Genomic DNA, 18428 nt, shown 5'->3' on the forward strand with positions numbered 1-18428 from the left:
GACGAGACCGTCGAAACTGACCAAATTATCCGGCGGGTCGAATTAAACAAGGTGCAGAAAAAAACGTCAAAACACGCCTCCGATTCATTTGGCAGTATTTGCCCAATTCTAACATGCCCCCTAATCAGACGTGCGCCTGCTTTCTGTGTGACCAAAGTAGAAAACTAATGTAGAGATAACATTAAAGCGTCTAAACAAAATAGAAATGTAACACGCACACAATTTTTTAGCAAGAAAAATGGGCAAGAATCTAATATGGTTGCACAGTGGCGGCCAGTTTCCTAAAGTCAGCTTTGCCCCACGGTTTTTTTAAAATCAGCTTTGCTGCAATACAGTTGTGTTATGCGGCAAAGCATACAGACGCCCCGAATTTTTCTTTTTAATAAAGGTGCTTCAGAAGCAGATAAATACCGTCATCAGACATTGTGAGCTACCATTATTGCTTAAAAATCTTCCTAGGGCAGGCCGAAAATAGGCGTTTCCCATGGGAGATTTTTGACGTGTATTCAACACAGGCAGATGCTGCCGCTATTGCAGTCACCACTGCAGTCACCACAGCAGTCACTATTGGGGTTGGGCCGCGTGTGCAATGAATAGCCAAGTTTGAAATATCTGGCAAAGGCCAATTTTAAGGTTCGAAATAACAAAAGTTTGGGCCCATAGAAATGCATGAGCGCTGGCCGGAAGCTTCAGTTTCAAATTAACCGAAAAATTTAATTAACCGGAGTCGAATTAACGGAGGTCTACTGTATAGTGAAATATCGCTATTATTTTGACAAGAACAAAAAAGTGCCAGTAGGCCATTAGACTAAATGCTCATTAATTTGACAAATGGCTGGCTCTGTATTGACGAAATTACTAAGAGATGTGCTTGTTGACAAAAGCACACATTGGGCTGGATTTGGCGCACCAAGCACAGTGGCCAGGTTGGGCTGGATTTGGCGCACCAAGAACAGTGGCCAGGTTGGTTCAGGGAGAGCAACAAGGATGAGCTACTCGATTTCACTGCATTGTATTGTTGGCGACACGGGCCTGGACTCACGCTTGTGATGATCATCTGTGCAATGTGTCCTTTCACCTCGATCCTCCCATTATCATCCCCCATTGTGACCCTCTTTCTTCCCCTCCTCCCCTTCCCTTACGTAGAGTAGCAGGCCAGATGCTCCATATTCCGGCCGACCTCTCTACTTTTTCACATCAATAAACTACTTCTTCTTCTTGTACCCTGCCATGTGAATGTGAGCTTGCAGTCACATGACCATTTTGATCATGAATGCATCCATAGTGTGAATAATAATACCATGAACAGCTCATGCTGTTCATAGCTCATAGCAGCACAAACAGCTCTTTAGAAGCACGAAATCAGGCCCAAATTGCAGGTTAAATAAAACACATGCAAATGTCAAATACCATGCCCAAAGTTACCATTCTGCTGCACTGATGAGCCTTGCTGAGAAAATATGAAACCTTCTGCTAGGAAAAGCACTCTCGCATAGTGGATTAGTCTTAAATATTTGTTTTATCTCGAGAACAGGGACCCCAAAAAGTAGAAGCAACACTTTGAAGCCCTTGCCTTGTATCCAAGCAGTTCACCATTGCGTTCCGATTCGGCAGGTGGGGCCCAGGACACGGTTATTTCAGTTGAACTCGGCGAGCTTAGCTGCAGCTGCCGTGGGCTTCCAGTGGGAACTGCACATAGACATGAAATGGTAGCTCAGTAGCTGCAAGAACCTGCCAAGTAAGTAGGCAAACGCAAGTCACAATTTCTCTGTATATTCAATACGTTCAACTGATTTGACTTTCTCAGCCTTAGTGTAATATCAATGTAATGGTGAACATTTGCAGCAAAACATTTTCTGCTTCTCTTTTATTTTCTTCTTGGAGCATAACCTTTGTGAGCAAGCCAGTAGTGCCAGTCCAACTGTTACTGTAGAAGATGAAGCGTACCTGTTGAGCCACGACCATTGGAAGGTCCCGAGTAACACTGAAACTTAGAAATGCTTAGATGGGGAGGGGGGCTAGGTGGTATGGCATGACTTGAAGGTGCAAGTTTGTCTGCCTGTCTGCCTGTCTGCCTGTCTGTCTGTTTGTTTGTTTATTTATTTGTAAGTACCCTACAGAGCCCCCTCATGGGGCATTGTGTAAGGGGGGGGCAGTAAAGTGAACACATACATAAAGAACAAATTACATCAACACCTTAACCAAATCAAACAACAATTAGCGCAGTAAAATGACACTGAACAAGTCATTCATACACTATAGAAGCAAGGGAGTAACAATAGTTATTAAAATTGAAAAAAATAAAGCAACAACAAACAAAAATATGGAACTCAAAGAAAACAGTGCTATGGAAAATAAAACCAAATCACAAAAAATCAGTTTCACATAAAAAAGAAGAAAAAAGAGACAGTCAGATAGACGGCGTGACACTCATCCACAGTGCAGTGTTTCTTGTGCACTGCAGGAAGGGTTCTTGAGCACACGTGCTACGCATTTTTATAGCAGGAAGTAAATGAAATTTAATTGCACTATTCTTTCCTAATCATTTGCTTAACCTTCTCATTTAATATAATATAAACTGGCACAGTTAGCGCTGCGGGCACAGTGATAACAAGCAACTGCCATGGCTTGGTCTAACGGGAAGGAAAACTGGAAGATCTGAAATGGCAATTCAAATTTACCGTTCCTTGCAGGTTGCAAACTGCATTCTCAAGCTGTGTAGAGTGCTTTAATGTAAGTGTAAAAATGAAATTAATAAATTGGACACATTAAAAAAAATTTAGTGCCCTTCCACTCTGTGCAGAAGGACAACCAGCGAAGCATCACGACAAAGACACCCTAATCCACCTTAATCCTCCTTAATTGACCTTAATCCACCTTAATGCACCCTAATCCACCTTAATCAACCCTAATTCTCTTTTTTACACCTTAATCAACTTTAATCAGACTTAATCCACCCTAATCCACCTTACTCCTTCTTCATAAACCTTGTTTGGTGGATTGGTGGGTAGACTGTGATGTAATGGTCATCCATCACTGGTTTTGACACATGTTCAACAACCTATATACATAAGCTACTGTGGATTCAATTTTGTCGACGCAACTTTTTTCTGTACACCCTGTCGACGCACGCACTTTTAGCAAGAACCTTTTAGCACTTAGCACTTTTGGCAAGAACCTAGCCATATACAGCTTCGCTGTAAATAAAAAAAATAAGCAGCTGAAATTGGTTTCATGAACACAAAATACATTCACACCAAGACAGCCAGTTTATGGGTCAAAGTTTTGCAAGACCAGTCAGTTAGGCGCAGCTCCTGCACTAAGCTGAGCATCCCAGTTCACAGAGCTGGTGAAATCACAAGAGCAAACAAAGGTACCAAGCACACACACAAAGTACAAAAGGCATTCCGCTGCTCACCGGCTTCACCAACGTAGACGGAGACTGGTCGGGTTGGGGGTCCATCGCCCTGGCCATTGTAAGCAATGACTCGCACCTCATAGATTCGGTCTCTCTGCAGTCCCTCCAGAGTGAGAGGACCACCCTCGAGGCCGTCCAGGGACCGCACACGGCAGTCTTGCAGCGGCGCACCTACAGGGCAGGCCTCCACACGGTAGCCAGGATGTCGCTTGTCACCATTCCACGCTTCATCCGCAAGACCCTACACACAGTTGTCCAGAGTGCTATGCAGTGCCAATCTACACAATGAAAACATTTAGCCTTGTTTCTTTCAAATTCATGAATCCAAGGCTGTTCTAATGACAAACACCTACAGTAAACCTTCGATTTCCTTAAAGTGAGGGTTCACTGTATGTTATGAAATACAGTAAAAAGTGAATAGACACTGAGTGGTCCACGGAAGTGTTTTATCATGAAAAGTACCATGTTTCTAACAATGCTCTTTTAAAGGGAAACAAAAAAAAGCATTTTCAAAATTTTGCAGCATTCTCTGCTTTAATTTTCATGATTATCCTGGAAAAATATTTACACGGGTGCTTTAAAAAACCAGCAATCCATGTTCACTCGAAGGCTGATGTCACTTGAGCAATACCAATGGGGGAGGCGTCCACAATTTTCAGCCCGTGCTTGTGGAGTGACAAACGAACTTTGTGCCTTTTGTCTACCACAGCTAGAGAGCTCATTGCACAGCTTCTTCAATTTCACCAGAAGACTAAGACTTAAGAGCTTGCTACATAAGCCAAGGATTCCCAAGAAGTTGTGCAGATTTGCTGATTCGTGAACTACAGCTGAACACTGTCACTGTGATCGTCACCCAGCATGTCAAACAGGTTCAACCGTAGTTGCAACTGTAATAAATGCTTTCTGAGTGCACACTGCTGTCGTCCACTGTTTCCGTGAGCTTGAATTGCAATAAAGCTTACAAAGAACTGCATGCTGTAAAAACACAGAGCACCAATTTACCTAAACGGGGCATACACATTCACTGTAAGGCATTCCTTATGTGTCCAGTGCTTTTGCATTGGACTTATCGTGCAGAACTCTATCTGTACAGTACATTTATAAATTAGAGTTGGAGCACTTTGTCAGGATCTTGCTGTAGGTGCACAATTTATTTAAAATATTTCAACACAGGAGAAGCAAATAGAGCAAGACATATCTGTGCGCAGCTTACCTTCCACACAACAGTGATTGACGTAGTGGTGTACGGCGTCACAATTACATTTGTTGGTGCAACTTGTGGTGCTAGAAAAAAAGAAAGAAAAAGAAAGCAGAGGTCAAGTTGACTGCCAGCACAGCTAAACTCATAGTATACACTGAAGCCCTGCAGCTTCAACTAACGTACAGACATTTATAGTCTTCAAGCATGATGTTGCCAAATCTCTGCATCTAGCTACAGTGGAACCTCGTTAATGCGATCCTGCATAATATGTTTTTTGGGATGATACATTTTTTTTTCTTTTCCCAATAATACGATTTAATTGGATAATACGTTGCATGATACGATTTCGGATGACACACTTCATTTTCCTGGTTCCCGTCAAGATCATGTCAATGAAATTCCACTGTATCTAGAAGCATTCAAATGTTATGGTGTTTTCCACTGGTCGATATGGAGCGACCGCTGAAACCCTGGAGTGAGCGCTTGGATGTCATCAATCCAAATCTGCCAGCAGAGAGCAAAAATGCTCTATAGGGGCTTATACCAGAAGTTGTTGCACATGTCACAAAAACTGGTTCCGAAAATGGTGCCCAACTTCCGCTTGGCATGTTTTTATGACAACCAATGTCGCTGTCCGACAGTGGGCACAATGGTGCATATCGATTTTACATGAAGAAGGAAATAACATATTCTTCTGCTCCTATTTCCACCTAAATCCTTGCCTCAGCGGCGGAGCAATTGAGAGCAATCCGGCATGAAGCAAGCTGACCTGAAACTACCAGTGGAAAGCGCGAACCCACTCTGGATCGACCAGTGGAAAACACCATAACTTGGGCAGGCACCCCCTTGAGTAGGACTTTATGCAGAAGTGCACACAAATAGCAGACATCAAGCCAGGTCCACAACAAACAAGAACATGTTACAGTTGCAGCTACAAGGGCTCTATTTTTCTCATGCTGTAGCCTACTGAATACCACAATCAACAAGAATTTGGGGAACCAAAGGGCTACATTTTTTGTTTGTGCTAACAACCATATGAACCACCATGGCAGGCTGTGTTACAGTGACCCTGCCAATGTCAACTGCCAACAATTATTAACCTAATTCTCTGTGTGCTATAGCTATAATGGCATTGTGTTGACACTGATCACCGATATCTGCCTCCTGTTTACAGTTTTTCTGGGTCTAGCTGTTCTTTGCTAGGCCCAAAGGTTGCACTTGATGGTTCTGCAGCAGCCCTACCTATGGCACAAGGCACCACCTTTTCCATTCTGTGGCAAATGAAACCTTTTAAACTGCACAAATGCTACGACAGGCTGTGCAGTGTTTGCTGCAAGTGCAATGAAGATTGGGGTGCTTTCCTGTTCCTAACCTTATGTCCCCGTGTGTCACATTTATCCGTTCTCAGGTAATGGGGAAAATATGCTGGGATCAATCAAGGCCACTGTACTAAGTATTACAACTCTTGGACAACCAAACCATTGCTTTGTTCGTGTGATCTTGAAGTACAATAGTACTGACAAGTATACTTGTTTATTTTTCTCCGGCGACCTATCTCCACCGGCTAAAAATCGTTAAAAAGCTATTGCTCAGTGCAAAATGCACCTTCACGTATCTGAACGCTCCCCAATGTAGTTGCCGATTCTGTAGTGAGGGAACCTTGTCTAATCAAATTGCATGCACGACGCAAATAGTGGTGTACATTCTGGAACGCACGTGAGCACTAGCGATTATACTGGAATACAGGACTCGTCTCACATGTCACGAAGTAGTGATTAATTTCAATTCTAGTGTTTATTTATCACGTAATCTGTTAGTCGACAAAGCTGTCTTGTTTGTTACAATATCTTAAAACGACGCTGTTGTATTTACTTTTGTGCTACATGAAAGCTGTCGCTGTTGTCAAATTTTTTTGAACGGAGCAGGAGCCTCTGTCAGGCCTTGATGCCTTTTGCTCCTGTCACCGTTTCTGTAAAGTTACAGAAAAAATAAAGACTTTGTTTGTTTGTTTGTTTGTTTGTTTAAATAGCTGAAGCACTTGACCTGTAATCAGATTTCGACGACCAATGACTCTGCTCACCGCTAGCGTTGTGCTCGAGTGTTACACATTTTTCCGGGCACAAGTTCGCCCAATAATGAGTTAGCTTCATGACTCACAGTTGTGCCACTGTCTGGTTCTTCACTGTCACTACAACGGGACAATACCACACCAGGCATGTATTAAAGAGAATCTAAAAGGAAACTCTAATACCTTGAAAACCCCACTTTCATTTATTTGGTTGAAAAAGGCTGAATACTGTATTACAGAAAATTAAGGTCAGACCTTCTTCTTTCTTTTTTTGCTTCCTCCTAAAATTTTGCTACATTATTTCAACGTCAATGGGATTTCACATTACAGAAACTTTTTTGCTGCAGGAATGCAGCAGATGAGGTCTTGCAGTTACTTACTGGGAGAATCCTCATGTACCATGACGAACACACACGCTGCAAACACTGCATCAGGCACACTCGCTCGCACCAGTAGGTTTGGCAAGAGGGAGAAAGCCTTCCTTTCGCGAGTGGCGCATGGGAATTGCAAGCCCTATCAGTGCCACTGGGTGTGTCATGTGATATCCTGCCGAAATCACGCAAGTCTCTTTGGTCACCAGGAAGCACCGAGAGCAAGTCTCCACCGCCGCTCCCATCTTCCCGCACGTGTTTAGCCAGCCACGTTTCTGCCATACCAGACGCCGCAGCCGCCCATGTTCCAGCCAGTATGTAGAAAGCCCCTCTTCACCTAGCATATCGTATTCGTAGGGAACCCTCAGTGATGTAAGCTATAGCTAGCTGACCTGCTCAAAGTGTTAATCAGAAGTGTAATAAATGCTTTCCGAGTGTACGCGTGGTTGTCATCAATTGTTTCCTTGAGTGTGAACCGTGCCGTGGTAGTCGAAGAGGCATGTGCCAACTGCAGTGCGCGGTGTGCCAAGACATAGCGCCACTGGAACCCCTCTTATCCCTAAACCTTTCACGACATTTTGAGACAAATAATAAAGAAATACTCACATTGTATTCAAAGCATAGTTTTGAATATAATGCAAGGCGCATTCTCACCATGGCAACTCACCATGGCAACTACAAACACATGCAAACAGTAAAACTCTTCTTCTTTCTTTTATGCACCAAAACCAGTCCTGATTATGAGGCACGCCATAGTGTAGGGCTCTGGATTAATTTTGTCCACCTGGGGTTCTTTAACGTGCACTACAACACAAGCACAAGGGCATTTTTGCATTTCGCCTCCATCGAAATGCGGCCGCCGGGGCCGGGATTCGATCCCGCGACCTCGTGCTCAGCAGCGCAACGCCTCAGCCACTGAGCCATCGCGGCGGGTAACAGTAAGACTCAAGGTATAATCACATTCATAATAATAATGGACATCACAACAAGCATTGATGATGTCAAGTTCAATTAAAGACTGCTGAGGCCTGCTGACCTGCAGGCAGTGTCCAGGTTTCATTAGACGGCTCACTCCAGGGGCTGAAGCCAAGGTCATTGACAGCCCGCAGCCGGAACAGGTACCGTGTGGCCGGTTTCAGTCCAGCCACAGTGTACGTGGTGGTGCTGGGGTCTAGTTTCTGGGGAAGCTCCTTCCAGGGGCCCGCGTTTTCAATCTGTCATCCCAGAGGCAGCGATAAAGGCAGTCACATTAACACCCGTGGTCTCATTTCGCACGTCTTTCAATAGTGCCTGGCTAATGTCGATCAAACATACAAATATTAAAGTTGCCCTAAACAACATTTTGAATAAAGAAGTGCAGTGTAAAGGGCACAAAGCTGTAATAATATTTATCGTGTTAGAGGAGGCCATGAAGAAAAAAAAAATAAGAAAGGAAGTGCACACTCTTCCATACACTGCTAACACTCTGCTTGACTGGTCAAGGTCTGCTCCAATGCCATGACATCCCAATCTTTGCACACTGATTAATTGATTATCCTTACATACTAGCTGAATAACTAAACCAAAGCCACAGCATAGTCCTTCCTCCAAACAAATTGCAAGTGAATAGCCGCATCCTCACCTGCTGTAGCAAGTAACATCTGAGCGGTGCAAATCCATCTCGTCCAGGTGTCCAGCTCAGAGTGACATGCCTTGCTTGCACCTGCGAGGGACTCACAAGTGGGCGTGACGGAGCCTGCGGCTTCTCCCGACTCGCGGTGGTCAGCACAAGCGCCCGAGCCTCCACGCCCCATCCTTCTTGCGTGCGTGCACTGACGGCGAATTCGTAGTAAGACTGTGGCTGGAGGTCAAAGGCCTTCAGTGTGCGATCCATGGCCGACACTTCACGTGACACCCGACCTTTGTCAGCACTCTCAGCAGTGTCCTCATTTTCTGTGGCACCATTGCCGGAGTTGGGGCGACGCCAAAAGGAGATCTTGTAGCCCAAAATTTCACCGTTCGGTTCTTGTGGGACATCCCAAATTATGCGCGCTGTTGTGGTAGTGACATCTGGGAATGACACATTTGATGGCGGCCCAGGAACTAAGAAGAAATAAGCAAATGAAAAAGCATTAGAAAGTATCAGACAAACACATGCATGCATCATAATGTGTGCAAGTGCTTTCTTTACAACCAGAGGCTGTGGTTGCACTTGAAGCTACTTAGAGTGATGCATGCATATTTCTTAAGGATAAATGTACATTTCCTTAACAAAAGTACTGTGAATGGGTGAAATTAAATTATGGGGTTTTACGTGCCAAAACCAGTTCTGATTATGAGGCACGCCGTAGTGGGGGACTCCGGAAATTTGGACCACCTGGGGTTCTTTAACGTGCACCTAAATCTAAGTACACGGGTGTTTTCGCATTTCGCCCCCATCGAAATGCGGCCGCCGTGGCCGGGATTCGATCCCGCGACCTCGTGCTCAGCAGCCCAACACCGCTATAGCCACTGAGCAACCACGGCGGGTGTGAATGGGTGAACAAAGCAAAAGCAGTGGTAAGTAAGATTAACCTGCCTTGAGTGTAGCCCCTGTGCAAATGAGAGGTGGCTTTACCACACAACATCAGATGGCAAGATGGCGAGCCTTTGCACAACTCTGCTCTCTTTGGGAGCCACATTGAGTAGTTATAGTTGCACTCAAAGAAGATCACACAAAGTTAGGCAAATTGGTGTAAAAAAATGTAGAACAGCACAAATAAGCTACATTGATATTGAAGTGAAACTGCCAAGAAACTATAGAAAGTGTTGCAAGACACAGTAACCCTCATTATAACTAAATCACTTTACTTGAATTATTGCTTTAATTGAAATTTTCTGTTGACCTGACTGAAGCACATGCGTTCTGAACCTAATTCTTCGGAGTGCATTGTTGGGGGTCCCTCCCCACTTATTACGAACCGCCTGAAACCCACAGACCCAAATGAAGCACACAATAGAGCAGGGAGGGTGTTACACTTGTGAACACGCACGCTTTTTGTGACACACTTTTTGTGATGGATCAATCGTTTTGTGCAGGGTAACGTATGGTTACAGTCAACGTCTGCTTTTCGAACTCCCCAAGGGCCACAAAAATGTCCGAAAAATTTGGCAGTGCGAAAAATAAAAGCATGCCTTTTTTTACCCCCAAGCGCTCCAATCGCCACAGGCACATCCTAAACGGCTCTTAAGGTCGGCCAGTGCACTTATTAGGCATATTGGTGCTCGTACTCTGACAGGAGACGGCGGGTGCAAGCGTGTATAATTAAAGAATACATACGGTGTCCTGATGACAGAGGCCCCTATTCACTCATGGTACGCTTCACTGCAATACGTTGCGTATGCTTGACCGTGTAACACCACTGTATTACAGTGAAGCTGAATTTCAGAAACCAACATTATGCAATGCCGGTACTTTTTCCTGCACTTTCAGCGCTTTGAAGCCATCAGCGAGGATGACAAAGGAGGAGTCAGTGTCATAGAGGGTAGCGCATTATTTCAATAAAATACACTGCACCAAACAGACTCGACGCTTGGAAGTGAACATTGAAGCAGCTAGGCCTAGAGTTGCTGCAGTGGCTACGGCTGCTAGCGTGTCGGCGTATGAGAGTGCTAGTTCGATGATGCGAGATAATCAAAGTGGCGGTGCGGTGGTGGCGGCTTCGGTTATTGATGTTTCAGACGTGCAGTCATCGCAAAACTTCCAGGAAGTTGGACGCCGAAATTTCAGATGTCCTTATACAATGGCTCTATGGAGTACGTGGCGGTGCCGATAAGGTGTTCGAATTATCTGGCATGTCCGAAAAATCAATAACTACTGTATGTGAAAGTGGCCAAAATCAGCATTTGGTGCAGCCGAGCACAGCCAGTCCATGTTACTCTAGGGCCAGGCAGGATGCTGTAAGGCTTCCATCTAGTAAGTTGTTTAATTCTTGCTTATTGGGAGATGAGTAACATCCTTAGCTTGCTTCGCAACAGAGTGCAATCGAAATAATGGTGGTGAACAGGGCCTTACGCAATACATGGAGGAATTGGAGAATGCACTGTTGGCTCAAGAAAGAAATGCTCAGCAAATGCTGCTGACATTTTTCACTTAAATAAGATGCTGTGATGATGATGTGATCATGCAACACTTAGCACTCCACTGACAGATAGTGGGTGCAGAGCCCCAAAATAAATTCTTGTCCTTGGTATGCACTTTCTAATGGTCCCATAATAAGAGCGCTGCATTATAATAACATTTTTCATGGAGTGCATTTGCAGAGATTTGACTAGTGGGGGATCAAACAGTATTCACAACACAGCAGCCTATCACACCGTCAACTCACCGTCCTCGAATGTGGTAACTGATATGGGTGGCAGGCTGAGGGCTCCGTCGCCTACACGAGTGTACGCCAGCACTTGCACAGAGTACACAGTGTACTTTCGCAGCTCCGTCAGGGTGGTGGTGAAAGTGGCATTGCTTTCAATGTGTTTGCGCATGGGCGCCGACTCCCTGGCTGCCTGGTACACCACCCGATAACCTTCCAGGACACCACTGCGGTGCACCCGAGGCACAGGACCCCAGGACACTACCACGGTGGTTGACGAGGTGGCCTTGGCTGTCACCTGTACATACAGAAGTCATGCTATTCTCGCGAACACAGAGATGCAGTCAGCACTATGGAAACACAGCATGTGTCAGTGTAGAAACCACTTACAATGTTGGCCGAAACGTAACAGAAGGAGGAGCAGAAGTGAGATGGAAAAAAAAGAACCGCGACTTAAAGGGACCCTGAAACAATTTTGACGATTTTGTACAAACGTACAGAGTCGTTAGAGTAGGTCCCTCTGATCATTAATTGACGCATTTAAGCACATCACGTAAAGCGTGTAATTTATTAAAAGGTTTTAAAAAGGTACATCGCTACCAATCGCAGCACACCAATCGGCTGATTTCTGTGATCAATTGACGTGATTTGACCATAACACGTCACTGGGCCAGCTATCCGATTGGCTACCCAGGGCACGTCATCGATAATATTTCCAACATTATGGTCAACAAATGTTGTTCGTAATAGTTTAGATGTTAGTTAATTTGTTTCTATAAAAAGAAAGTGAAAGAAAGAGAATGCACAAGGACATGTATCACTACACTAAAAGCACTTCCAGCCCACAGCAAGTGTCTACTTGTGTTAAAACATGCTCCGTGTTGACGAGAGCTGCGCGGTCAGTGTCGGTCTTGCTCTTTCTTTTTGCGAGTACCATGGTTCACCCTTGTTGCGTTGTGGGCTGCAAACGTAGTGATCGGCGACATGTCAAGCTGCGACATCGTGCCCCGCTGCAAGGCAGCAAACGAGCGGAGTGGCTGCAGCGCATCAGACTGTCGGATTGCCACAATAGAGTTTAGCATGTCCAGTATTCAGGTAAACGCAAGCGCAAGTGTACTGGCGGTTTTACCACATTTACGTGATAACCGGAGGTGAAAACGTGAACTGCTTGCATGGTGCAGCCACCTGGCGGCACAAAGCTCAACCAAACACACAGCTAATATAGCAGTAACCAAGTTTTTTCTACTTTGCTGCTGGCTCAAATTTTTGGCATGAGCGTAATCCTGAACACGTCTTTTTATATGTTTAAAATGTTTTACACTTGGTTAGAGGAACATTAGCTCTGCATTTGGCTGGTTAAGCTCTGCGCCACCAGATGGTTGGACCGCGCATGCCGATCAGGCAGCTCACGTACGTTGTGGGGATTGAGGGAGGCGCCGGCGCCATTGCGCGGGCTTCACCTGTTCTGTCGTCCCTCGCCATACCCGGCCGCTCCCAACCGGTTCCAGCGGTGGCGCTCCCTACGCGGTGGTTTGCTGTGAGGGCGGGGCGCTGACGTCACTATGCGGCCGCTTCGGCTGCTAGTTACTGAGCGTGGCTCTCTTATCTCCAGGACCGGCGCAAGGTATGTACATGCTTTCCTCATGTCCGCCGACACCTTTGTGACTAGGACTTGAGCTCGTGCACGGTGCCTTTGCCCGTGCGGGGAGCGCGTACTTTGTGCTGATCCTTTCCTGACGCTAAGCTGACGAGCGGTGCCTAGTGCTCGCGCGAAGGTCGTACCACACCGAGCCGCACTTGCCGAAAGCCCAAGCCGAACAATATTGCCCAAGCTCTCGCGAGTTAACCCATTGGTTATTGCCAGAGCAAGTAGCATAACCACCGGGACTTTTCCTAGCGGCGTGTCTCAGCTTGAGCCTGTGCTCTCCGCAGCGACGTGCTATAGGCACCCGTTTTCTGTATTTTCGCCCTGGTGCGGGAGGGACCCCTTTGGTTCCCCGCCGCGGGGGCGTTTGTACAGTGCTTGTGCCAACGGATTCAATAAACGTTTTCCGTTATTTCATGGCATTACTGTGTTTTTGCGTGCGTCGCTCGGTAGCCCCTTGCGGCCTGAGCTCGCACGCAGCAGTGCTGGAGGCGACGGCTGACGAGGCCCTGTGGCTCGCTAAGCTCGAACCCGCGGTGGTTGGTCTCCTGCGAGAAGCCAAGAACCCACAACGTCTACAAAGCTCCTTCATCACAGCGGTATGGAGGGGCTTTAGTTTACACCTCTGGCTATCCGTCAAAACACCCAGCTCGCCTGTGGTTACCGGACACGCTCGGCTCTGCGACAGAACGCTCAGGCGGCTGGCGGAGAGGTTGGAGAGCCTTCGCGCGCTGGCTCCAAGACAACCGGAAATAGACGACAACGTACGTCACAACATAACGTAGAGCCAGCGAAGGCGGAGCTTAGCCCCGATCACTCAGGCGAACGACTTGAGAAGGAAATGCACGGCTAGGGAGGAGGGTAACTTGTAATCGTCCATAGCTCTCTTATTATGAGACACTTCACTTAAATTGTGATGCGAATGTTTTACTGTAGCTGTACCCTATGCCTCTACAAAATTTGTCTGAACCGTTTCAGGGACCCTTTAACGGCACCCAGTAAGACTATGATGATGTCAACTCCTAGGAAACCAGCATTGTCTGTAAATAATGTGTGCTGTAAAACATACCATCATGCTCATTTTGCTATCTTTGAGTGGTTCTCATCGGCCAATCAGGAGAGCTACAGAGATAAGATTTGGAATGAAGAGAGATGATGGGCAGAAGAAATGACGTAAATTTTCAACGATGCAAGACAATCACAATTTGTGGAATTTTGTATAAATGCTGGATTACAGTAGACTCTGCATAAACGAAACGTGCTTAAATGGAAATGCCAGACAAACGGAACATTGGTAAACGTTGGTTGGTCACCATACGCGCAATGTGAACAAACTTGGGGTAAACGGAGCACATCTCTTTGTGAACTGTGGTTAAATGGAACTTTATTAAAACTGCCATGTACCAATTGGTGTATGCACAGGAAATATTCAACAAACATGGGAAAAAACGTGCTAGCCGAGAAAACGTATGATTGAAAGTCACTAAAAAATTCAGACTCAACTGTAGTGGACATCTACGTAATGCGGAAACACTGTGCGAATCATTGCAACGTGAGACGCGGACGTACGGCGATAGCTGTTAATATGGTGTGCGATGACCCGGGAGGACATTTGCTGATACCGGAATAAGAAACTGAGTGTGCACCAGCATTTTCACGTGAAACAGGCAGGCGAGTATTGTGGGGAAGCTGCTGCAGCGGGTGGCTACTTTTCTCGATCGCACGCACCCCTCACGCCTTTTGTTGTTTACATGAATTCTAGCATCCGAAAAACGTATCATACATGCAGTTTGGCGATCTACTGATAGGTGGTGCCGAAAGATTGTGTTTTCCGGAAACGTATGAACCGGTAAAAAATAAGCATAACTGTATTGGGTCATTCTTTGTGTTCTCGATCGCGAATAGTCGTGAACATTGGCGACGGGAAATCATACGTAACGACATCGTATCAACGAGGTTCTACTGTATATCAGGCAGCTCTGGAAAACGTAACGCAAATAAAGATGTCAAAGTTGCAACTGTGTTTCCATTATTAGCTTTTTGCTAGACAAGTAATGATCCCTGTGGAGGAAGAGAGCACTATGGAATAGGTAGAGGATCTTGATCTTTTTTTATACAGAATTTCTGTTAAATAGAATCAAGTGTATTTCTTTTCCCGCTGAAACTAACGATTTAGTGATGTTCTGTTGTACTGAATACCAATGAGTTTCTCAGTTTAATAGTGGACCTGTGTTTTGCAGCAATTTTTTATTTATTGCACAGAAATGTTTTATTGCGATAGCAATTATATGGACACTCCAAGCGCATTTCTGCCATCGTCGTCGCCACTGCCGTGAGGTTCCATATTAAGTCCAACGGCGATAAAATCGTCACTGCGCACCGTACGGTTTATGTGCGAGTGAAAGTGTACGAGGGTGAGCCAGCAATCGCGGCTCAATGCAGTGCACGTGAGGGAGCAAGGCAGGCCAGAAGAGCGCGGTTGTCTTTCACACGCATGAGGCACGGGAGCAAGGCAACGGAGCGGGAGAGGGGGGGGGGGGATGCGTTCTGCTCTGTCGGCTGCTGCTCACAGCACGGCCGCACGTGTGCCGTATCTCGAAAGCGATCTGCAAAGTGGGCAAAGTGCACACCCGCACAGGCCTCATCTTCAAAACAATCTGCGATGCGGACAAAGTGCATGTGCCGAGTGCCAGTAGCTTCATATGCGCTCTGCTTTCGAAGTTTAGTTCGCGTTGAAGCGAGACGAGAGACAGCACGAATGTCAATTTGCCCGCTGCTGCTGGCACGCTTTCTCACTCCGGCGTTTTCACAGTGAGTTTCCGCGGTCATTGAGCGAGATGCAGTTTCACCTTTCGGGCAAAAATGTGACTTTTTTTCCCCCAGTTTTTAAAATCCAGATGGGCTAAACCAACTTTATGGCAGTTGGGTTATCGCAAAATCAATATGCGTGACAGGCGAAAGGTCTGCGCATCACGTGACTCGGGATTTCCCACCTGTCAAAGAATCTGAAATCTGGAGGGTCACACGACAAGCTCGCGTAACAGGTCACACGCCGTCGCACGAATGGCTCATCAGTGATCAACGGCTAGTGAAGCGACGTGAAGTTCACAGCCGCGTATCCCACACGATCTGCATGTCTATTGGCAGGTAATCGGCCCAATCTCCGCACTTTATGAAATACACGCTGCTTTTGTTGCCGTTCTCTTTGTCCAGTGTTGCATTATCATTTCTATCGGTCCTTGTTGACCCAGATGCACTTTGTACTGACAGAGATGGCTCCGGCCATTGCGGCACCGATGACGTTAGTGTGCGGAGTGTGCTATCCCCCCATTGGGCCAACGTCGGGAAACGCTCGCAGTGACATAGTCTACTACTGCTTGGCCCGTCTGCGGCGTACTTGGCGCTCCTTTTGAACCGAAAACAAAGCGAGACGCTCGCTTGGGCGGCATCAAGCACAAGGGGCTCTACGGTGCACGCGACATGTGGCCACTGCATGGGTCTCAACACCAAATACAATGAATATTTGAAAAATCAAATAGTACATATTCTATAGGCAAATTCAATTACTGGAACGTTCACTGTTCGATTAGATTCGGTGATATTCGAGTATTCGCACACCCCTAGTGAAGACAAGCTTATGCAGTAGCAGTTTCTTCTTCTTCCTGGCGTTTTACGTGCCAAAACCAGTTCTGATTATGAGGCATGCTGTAGTGGAGGGCTCCGGATTAATTTGGCCACCTGGGGTTCTTTAACGTGCACTAACAACGCAAGCACACGGACGATGCAGTAGCAGTTAGAAGTTAGAATCAGAGCGAGCTAGAACGACTTTTTAAAAATACAGTCGACTTTGGTTATTCGACCTTGATAGAACCACTGAAACTGGTTGAATTATCCAGCAAGTCGAATTAAACAAGAGGCAGAAAAAAACATAAAAATCACACCACTGATTCATTTATAAGTATTTGCCCCCCGATTCTGACACGTCCCAGAATTGAATGTGCACCCAATTCCAGCAATAATAAAAAGATGGTACCAGCAAACTTCACCTTCAAAAAATGAAAATTTATTTACTTTATATCCATCACCATCACTTTCGGAACACTTTATCGCTGACTATGAAGAACCAAAACATGCCGTCCTCCGTACGGTCCATAAAGCATTTGATCGTCTCAATTTATCAAATCTTCCACTTTGCTAGTTCGTTCTGTGATGTATGCCGTTCTGTGGAACGTTCTGTGTGACTTGCTGCCATTAACTTATCACGCAAATAACTAATTATTTTAATGTGCTTTTGTAATGAGACGGAAAGTCAAGTGTCGTCGTCATCATGCTATGCAAGAACTCCCTTTGATGCCTGCCATCCATGGCCGCCGTCTTGTGATGAAAATGGTAAGGACATTGGCTAGGCTAGTTTTGGTGGTTGAACGCTGCGAACACAGTTTTGGTTTTGGTTTCATATCGAATTGTACTGCCTAGAGTGTACTAGAATATGGTCGAGTGGGACGAGCGGCTGGGGCGGCGCATGCTTTGCAGTGAGGCGCCCGACGTGGAAAAATACTGTGGCGGCGCTGCGATCGAACTGGATTGGGCCGCATCAAGGTCGCGCCGTTGGAAACTGCTGGCGATACTGCTCGGCAGGGTCAATCGCACTACTTCGCGCGCTGGTATTTGCGTTCAGACCTCTCAAATGGTGTTCATAATCGAATATGACATGTATATATGTCTTAAGAACAAATGCCTTTCTTTCTCTTCATTTTATTTTTTATTGCCACTCGGTGATTGCCCGTGCATTGCGGCCGCAGTGTCGGCTTTCATTCTACTATGTTATTGTACGGTTCCCTTTGGAGAACAAATATTTTTCTCGTTCTTCAAGCAGCATGTATCTCTAGTGTGTATTGTTCCGCATATAGTTTTCCATCAGTAGGTCTTGCGAAACGCAAACGGAGAAACACATGTAACCTTCCTGCTTGCCGCTTCAAACAAGTAAAGCATATCTGCCCCATCCGGCACCTTGTACTCAGATTTCTTTCTTCTTTTGGGGTTTTTTACGTGCCAAAATCAGTTCTGATTATAAGGCACGCCGTAGTGGAGGGCTCCGGATTAATTTTGACCACCTGGGGTTCATTAACGTCCACCACAACGCAAGCACACGGGCTTCTTGCATTTCGCCTCCATCGAAATGTGGCCACCGCGGCCGGGATTCGATTCCGCGAACTCGTCCTCAGCAGCGCAACGCCTTAGCTAACTGAGCCCCCGCGGCGGGTACTCAGATTTACGGAAAGCATTGTTATTGAAAAAAAAAAAAAACTGCAGCGCAACATTCTATTCAAGTGCCTTACTCGCGTAACAGAATGCGGAGTAATGGGTACGGGTCATTTATCGCGGTCGGTGTCATTC

General features: G+C 46.0%; 2 protein-coding genes across 8 annotated transcripts in view; one reads left to right on the forward strand and one right to left on the reverse strand.

The window, feature by feature from the left end:
• LOC125945528 (uncharacterized) overlaps nucleotides 1-1694 on the forward strand; it is a 29826-nt gene extending 28132 nt beyond the window's left edge. Inside the window, exon 6 of the mRNA XM_049667347.1 lies at nucleotides 1615-1694. The gene's annotated coding sequence lies outside the window, so the exon portion shown is untranslated. The remainder of the gene's footprint in view (nucleotides 1-1614) is intronic.
• The window catches only part of LOC119452746 (protein sidekick), an 83641-nt gene that overhangs the window by 11268 nt on the left and 53945 nt on the right, over nucleotides 1-18428 (reverse strand). For all 7 annotated transcript variants that reach the window (XM_049667340.1, XM_049667343.1, XM_049667338.1 and 4 more), the window contains 6 exons: nucleotides 11405-11684; nucleotides 8680-9140; nucleotides 8095-8272; nucleotides 4632-4702; nucleotides 3419-3659; nucleotides 1574-1689 (listed from right to left, as the gene is read on the reverse strand). In XM_049667340.1, the coding sequence (XP_049523297.1) occupies nucleotides 1574-1689; nucleotides 3419-3659; nucleotides 4632-4702; nucleotides 8095-8272; nucleotides 8680-9140; nucleotides 11405-11684 (1347 nt within the window). The remainder of the gene's footprint in view (nucleotides 1-1573; nucleotides 1690-3418; nucleotides 3660-4631; nucleotides 4703-8094; nucleotides 8273-8679; nucleotides 9141-11404; nucleotides 11685-18428) is intronic.

Source organism: Dermacentor silvarum, chromosome 5, assembly GCF_013339745.2.
Source record: "Dermacentor silvarum isolate Dsil-2018 chromosome 5, BIME_Dsil_1.4, whole genome shotgun sequence".
NCBI lineage: Eukaryota > Metazoa > Arthropoda > Arachnida > Ixodida > Ixodidae > Dermacentor > Dermacentor silvarum.